This window comes from Macrobrachium rosenbergii, chromosome 15 (genome assembly GCF_040412425.1).
Source record: "Macrobrachium rosenbergii isolate ZJJX-2024 chromosome 15, ASM4041242v1, whole genome shotgun sequence".
NCBI lineage: Eukaryota > Metazoa > Arthropoda > Malacostraca > Decapoda > Palaemonidae > Macrobrachium > Macrobrachium rosenbergii.
In genome coordinates, this window is record NC_089755.1 from 52,003,645 (window position 1) to 52,011,354 (window position 7,710).

The 7,710-nt window shown below is 36.2% G+C and overlaps 1 protein-coding gene across 17 annotated transcripts in view; it reads left to right on the forward strand.

The window, feature by feature from the left end:
* HUWE1 (HECT, UBA and WWE domain containing E3 ubiquitin protein ligase 1) overlaps window positions 1-4,819 on the forward strand; it is a 173,256-nt gene extending 168,437 nt beyond the window's left edge. For all 17 annotated transcript variants that reach the window (XM_067117774.1, XM_067117772.1, XM_067117782.1 and 14 more), the window contains 4 exons: window positions 564-697; window positions 1,220-1,385; window positions 1,893-2,083; window positions 3,759-4,819. In XM_067117774.1, the coding sequence (XP_066973875.1) occupies window positions 564-697; window positions 1,220-1,385; window positions 1,893-2,083; window positions 3,759-3,861 (594 nt within the window). In that variant the 3' untranslated portion in view covers window positions 3,862-4,819. The remainder of the gene's footprint in view (window positions 1-563; window positions 698-1,219; window positions 1,386-1,892; window positions 2,084-3,758) is intronic.
* Window positions 4,820-7,710: the final 2,891 nt, after the last annotated feature.

The window sequence follows — 7,710 nt, forward strand, 5'->3', positions numbered from 1 at the left end:
TTTACATATAAACGTTCCAAAACAATGTACAACTCAAACATGATCCTCTTACGTTTTTTTACATTTTGTTGTTCACAGTGCCTCACAAGCAATGAACAAAATTGTCCATAAACCAATCTAAACATTTTTTTCTAGCAATAATGTTTTGAGATATGTTTATTTACACTAAAACAATCCAAAACAGTGTATATCTAACTTGACCCTATCCTGAATTATTCAAACGGTGTATAACTTAACTTGATCCTGTCCTGAATTATTCATACAGGCATTTTTTACAAATCTTTTTTTTACAATTTGTGGTTCAGTGTCGTACAAGCGATGAACTAAATTGTCAATAAACCAGTCTAAAAAAATTTATTTAGCACTACCACTTCAGGATATGTTTGTTATATAGACATACAACAGTTGAAAACTGTTAATAACTAAAATTCGATAATCCCCCGATATTCGGCGGTCAGAGCGCCTCGTAAGGATATGCTTCCACCTTAATAATTACATGGGTTAGATCATGCTAAAAATGGCTTCATTTGCCAAAGACATTACCGCAAGTTTTCTGTAAACAGGTACAGGAATTTGGTGTGACAGAAGTAAGGGACCTGAAACCCAACGGACGCAATATTGCCGTCACAGAAGAAAGTAAGATGGAGTACATCCGCTTGGTTTGCCAGATGAAAATGACGGGAGCCATCAGAAAGCAGTAAGTAGCATTGCCAGGACAACATTAAGAATACTAGTAGTCAAGGAATACTTTATTACATTTTGTCTCCTCACTTAGGTATCCTGTCTTGTATGTGAATGTATATTTATCGTACATAGGGTTAACGATAATCAAGGTGGCCATTCTAGAAAAAATGCTGAGAACAATTTTGTTCTTGAGCTATGAAGTTATTCCTTTTTTTTTTTTTTTCCACATTGGCAAAGTACATAGATCCATATAACTCAAGATTTTTTCCTATTGCATTAATATATTTAGTGGATAATTCCTATTGCACTAATATATTTAGTTGATAATTTAATGTGCCATGGCAGTTGGTGATTAAAAAATGGCAAAAAATTTACTTAAATCTTATTTACTATTGTGTCATGGCAGTCAGTGATTAAAAAATGCTGAAAAATTATTCATTTAAATCTTATTTACTATTGTGCAACATTGCTCATTTTCATTTTACAAGGGAAACCTTTTTTGGCATTGGATTTTGATTGTACAAAAATCTTTCAGATTGAATGCTTTCTTGGAAGGCTTCTATGACATCATCCCAAAACGTCTTATCTCAATCTTCAATGAGCAAGAAACAGAACTGCTAATATCTGGTTTACCCACTATCGACATTGACGACTTAAGGACAAACACAGAATATCACAAGTATCAACCAAATTCTCTGCAGGTGAGTAATATTATTTTCATTTTTATTCCTTTCAAGGTTTAGTAGCCACAGCATGCCTTTCATGACACACTGTAGGCAAATGAAATAGTTTTCTGCCACGCCCCATAGGTAAAATTGACATTATTGGATAATAACTTGGCTCAGAATGAGGAGTATGAGAGCAAAGAAAGGAAACTAGTTTCTTCATATAAAAGCAGAATACTTAACATGTTGATAAAGTTAGTTATTCTTTAACTTCTTAAGAGTATTGTGTGTGATAGGTTTTTTCTGCTTCAGTGACTTTCCAGTAGTGGACTAAGTAGTTCTGCATCCAAGATTGAAATGAACATAATTCACTTTATCAGTAACAACATTTACAAAAAAAATTTAAGACAATTCTTGTTTACAGTGTCTCTAGCTTCACTGCAGATGCACTTACTTGTCTTTGTAAAATTTTTCATATTTTTAGACTAAGATCATAACTGGATGTTAAGAGCATCAAAGTAACATTCTCTCTCTCTCTTATAGATCCAATGGTTCTGGCGAGCACTGAGATCCTTTGATCAGGCTGAACGTGCAAAGTTCCTTCAATTTGTTACTGGCACTAGTAAGGTTCCTCTTCAAGGTTTTGTGGCTTTAGAAGGAATGAATGGTACACAAAAGTTCCAGATACACAGAGATGATAGATCTACTGACAGACTTCCTTCAGCCCATACATGGTGAGTTCTTTTTATGAATGTAATATATATTGGTAGTAAAGTAGAACAATGATGTGAGGAAATGTAGTTAATATTGAGACTGTTAATTATCCTCAATATTGAATAAGCTTGTCTTAACCAAATCTTGACACTACATTGTAAGAGAAAAATTTTACCTTTGCTAAGCCCATCATTTTTAGTTAATGGGAGGCTTTATAGATTGATGACTTGAGTAACAAATTAAAACATTTAACCTACTGGTAGAATGTGGAGGTGTTCATTGAAAAAAAAATATGCCACATTTAAGTAATTGTATCCCATTTTTGAGTTTATCACATCATTTTAGCCTTAGATGTTAGATGAATTTTCCTTGTGACTCCCAGTACAATGTCCATCACAGGAAATGAAAAATTAGACATTATTTACATGATTTTCCAGTAAATTGACAAATACAAAATGGAAATACATTCTTGGGATCTTCAACATTTGCAGTTACTTGTTAACTTTTTAAGGAGTTTTAGGGCAATAGGTTCCAATATTTTGAAGTACAAACCCTTTGAGTCATTACTAAGAGAGTTAAGAGTGCTGATGTTGCAAACTGCTGAAATGCCAAGATAATTTTTCTTTGCCTGGCATTAAACAGTACTACATGAAGTGAGATGCGTTGATGCGAGTTTCTAGGTTTATAGTTGAGTTGACGTGTAGAGCAGCTTTGCAGGATAAATTATGATGTTGCAGAAGCATTAGGATAGATTAATTTGATTTCCCAGTATTTTATACCTCGTACAAAAATGAAGGTTGGATGGAACTAAATTTATCAGTGTAATAAAAATCCACAATAATATAGTAAATATAATACTATGTAAAATAAAGACTTTCGACCGTTCAAGTGTTTGAAAGTCTGTTTATTTTACATAATTGCATTTATAATTGTGGATTTTTATTACATTGTTTTTCACGAAATTTTGAATCCTTAGCAAATTTATCATCATCATCACAGTATTAAACAAATCAGACCAGTGAGTTGACATTCTCTGATAGCATAGCCTGGTCACAGAGTAGCAAATTATGCTTCACCAAGGCTTTAAATACAAATATAATTGTAACAAATACTGGCATAAAATTTAGTCTGTTACCTCTGACATTTTGCCAAATTGTCCTCCTGCTGTGGAACCCCACCTATCAAGAGTTGCCATCGCCAGTATACGTAAATAAATAACTTGCCAATTAGCAACTTTCTTAAAAGCAAGCAGAATAGGAATAAAAGTACAAATTCAGTCTTCTGACTTGCACAGATTCTATAATATTCTGTGTTCCCATCTTATTTGAATGTTCAAACCCTCCCTTGTACTACTAAATGGCAATGCAAAGATAGTTTGGATTGTCACAGTTGCAGCCAACTCTGGCTGTCTGATGTCTGGTCTAGTTATAGGCCCACTGTCAAACTGCAAATGAACCTGTGGATGGATTGCAGGTCCTAATGCTGGCTTCATGATGTCACTCTTGAAAATTACTGTCCAGTCATGTTGAGCTTGCAAGTTTGCTTACAAGCAAGACTCTGAACTTACACTGCACTCCTAATACGTTGTATTACAATACATTGTTATATTATGATATTTAAGTTAGTATCTATAGTACGTAATTTAGTGGAATAATGTGTAAACGTGTTTTCTCTAATGTTGTATTTTCCTTTCAGTTTCAACCAGTTGGATTTGCCTGTCTATGAAACTTATGATAAACTCCGTCACTATTTGTTGAAGGCAATTCACGAGTGTGCGGAAGGCTTTGGCTTCGCATAGAAGATATACAGTACACACAATCCTACCGAAGAGAATCAGAAGCTTTGTATCAATTTGCAGTGGAGGTCTATTTTGTTTATTTTTTTTACTTAGTTTTTTATTTAAAGAGTGAATTTGCACTGAGACAAGTGACATTTTATATGAAGCCTGTTACATAAGGTTTACACAGGCCTTTACACATAATGTGCACTAGGAAGCTTTTCACCCATCCTTATGATGTCTTATCTTTTTGAATCTTAAAATGTAAAAAGTAATTTCTTAAACCTACCAGTACTGTATAATGCTTTGCCTTCTCTTAACTTAGGGATAATCTGTTTTTCTCTTCCTTTGTTTTTATTTTCTATCCCTCCCATGGTCATAACTGACCCTAGATCCACTGGAGAAATATATAGAGAGTTAACCATCAAAAGCTTAAAAACGGAAGGGCTTGAAATGCACGTTAAGGTTTGTAGAGTGCTCATCATGTTGTCAGAAATATATAATTTCTTTACAAGTTTTAGGAAATAAAGATTATTTGAAAGTGTAAAACAATCATGGTGATACCCTGGAAACCTTATACATTTAACTTATTTCTTTTTATTGAAGAGTTCGATCCAGCCAAACCTTCCATATTCATATGCTGTATATTTGGCCTCTATTTGCTGTATATATATAAGGCCTTTAGGAAGAAATGTGATATATATTAAGGCCCATGAAGTTGCAATTAGTCGAGAATAGCATAAGGAACAAGGACACTGGAAACGTCCACGTTATGAATGTATAAATATTTAGCAGTGTGATCTAGTTATAGTAAGTTTTCATTTATATCTTATTACATATATTACTTGACTTCTGGGTTGATTTTTTTTATAAAGGAAAATGACTTGAGTTTCTCATGTACGAGTCAACCCAAATTGTAAGGTGTATTTAACCAAGATCATAGCTTCTTTAGAATTTTGCATTAAATACACTGAACTTGGATCTTTGTATCTGTTACCTCCTCTAAATACTTCTATTTTTAATACAATAAGCATAATTTTAAATGTCCTGGATCTGACCAAAGAATGTAATTGGAGGGATTTCATGTCCCAGGAGCTGCCACTAAACCACCCCAAAAAAAAAAAAAAATACTGGACAAGGTAATTCTACTAATTTGGTGTAACACCATGGAAGATAATGTTATTAACATACCCAAAAATAAAAATGTTAGTAAGCACAGTAAATCTTCACCTGTAACTACGTTACAAAAAATAACACTAAAGAAAGGAATTAAGTGAAAAGAATAGCTCATGATAAAAGGTTGAGGTTCCAGTTTGTGTAGCTAAAAAGTACACATCTTTCATTTGCTATTTCTAATTAAACATTATACAAAACCATGGTTCTCACATGGAGACTCAACCCCTAGGATGGAGAAATTGTTTCAAGGAAGACTGGCACTATTACAAAGAAATGTACCTCGGCTGCTTCCTGAATACCCTGTGCTTAGGATAAGAAACTGGAAGGACTGTCCACCACCATCAGGTAATGCCAGCTCCCCTGTAAAGTGTATGAGCACAGGAAGGAAGGCTCCTGTATTCCTTAAAGAATCTGGTATCTGATGTGAGAGGTAACAGAGCCTTTTTCAAGTTTGGTTCACCACTAAAAGTTACGGAAGTCCTGTTTTTCCTGTTCACAGAATGGGAAAATCAAGGTCAGTTGGTAGCTGTATTGTCACCCAGAAGTAAATGATAGCACTATAAACCCCTCCACCCCCGGCTTAGTCAAAGATAGCACAGAGGGAACAAATCCTCAGAACATTATCTTTGGATTGGTAGGTTGTGTAGCCCACATGAAAGGTTCACACAAAGGGGACAGGGTCAGTAAGGAAGGTGCCTAGCTCACTTTCCAGTTGGCTGGGGGCTATGCCATCATGCACAAAGTTCCAGTTGTCTTGTGTCTGATTCCTAGGAATAAGAACAGTGCTGATTATACTCCCTGAGAGAAGGTAACTGAACCCCACTCACACCACACACACTGGCTGAGATAGTGGTAGTCATGGTCAATAGGAGTGTTGAATTAAAGGAACCATGACTGACACCTTCAGATGATGTAACTAGTGGTATTCATAGTCAAAGGGACTGTTCAACTACAGACCCATGACAGTCTGACGAGTTCAGCTGATGTAACTAAATGGGTAATTACTAAGAAGTATTTCATGTGGAATCTAAAGATTAAGATGAGATGTTTCCCCTGCCTCTTGAGTGCCTATCCAAGACCAACTGTATACAAAATTCATAGGTAGAGAGGAGAGAGGGCAAGCAGCCTTGTAGGATAGGAATTCCATCTCAAAAAGAACAAATGCCTGGGGAATGGGTATGCTCAGGGAAAAGCCCCCTGGTTCATTCTCTACACACTTCTCATCTATCCCTCTCCCCTTCCCCTACAGCATTTGAGTCAAAGCTTAAAAGGCAAGATCAGATGGCAAACCATAATCCTCAGGGATGAAGATCTTGACTCCTGATAAAAGCATCGTTTCAGCTCTCCATCACCTGTCAACACCTTGTCACCTCTATTGTTGAAGGGAACATCAGCCTGTGATGGATGTCGTATACCATACAGCAGTCCTGAATGGTCAAGGAACCAAAGTAAACCTCCCATGGATGTCTTGCTACTGGTCAGTTACAAGTCATCATGACCAACCTATGGCTTCTTCCAGGGCTTACATCCCAAAGAAGGGGTAAAGACTTGTCTCCTCTATAAGAGGAGAAAATGCCCCATGGAAATACAGAAGGATAATCACAAAGACAACCTTCAGCCTCCATCTTCAGTAGTCCAAAGATCAAGGGGGGTGAAAGCATGAGGGCTGATATAAAACAGGCACTCCTCTGGAAAAACTGAACAATCCACATCTGAAAAAGAAACAAATATCAATCTCATAATTTACAGCATTTCTCTAATATACAAACCAAGTCTTTCTGTTAAGATGATATTCTATTCTTTATGAACCCTAATGTAATGGTTATAAAGCAAGAAACCTGTAGACCTAAAGTAATTTTTTTTTAAAAATAGGTGGCCAAAACAAGACAAAATGTCCATTTGTTTTTCCAGCATCCCTGACACTGCACAATCACAAGGAAAACAAAATGCAAATTAGTAAAACATTATACTAAATGTTCAAGTATCCCAGACCAAATGAACCCCAATCAACAAACAAATAATATTTAAATCTTACATAGCTTTAATCAAGTCAAGTTGTTCTATTACTACAGTAGTAGCAGTCACATAGATGTAACACCAGCCAAAGAAAAGGCGACTGTGTTACCAAAAGGTGGATGGTGGTATCCCTAGGAGAGCTGTTAATCAGCTCAGTGGTCTGGTAAAACTAAGGTATACTTAACTTTTGGTATCCCATCACCATTAACTACATACCTTATTGCCAGACTTCAATGATCAAACTAAATGCCACAGGATTTTATTCTTGCAGAAACCAACTGCAGAACAGAATCAAGTTGTTACATGGGTCCAACCAGGAACAAGGAGAGAGGTCCCCATTCTTCCGAGCGCTGATCACGATAAGAAGGCTGTGCAGCTTCCCAACATGCTTTGACAAGGGTAAGGATAGTTGAAAACTGTTTTGAGGGCAAGATCTTGATCCCAGGCCTCCCATGGCTCTATGGCACCTCAGTTAGCTGCGGAGAATGAGTTGCATCGCACTCAGGAATCGGAAGTTCCTGTGAATATGGACTATTCTGTCAAAAAATGCAGGTCCATATCATTTCATCATATCTGACTCAAGGTAGTGATTGGCTTTACCACAGACTGAGAGGAGCTTGACTCCAATAGGTTGGACAAATCACCGATCCACTAAAATGTATTCCAGTCAGAGACAGA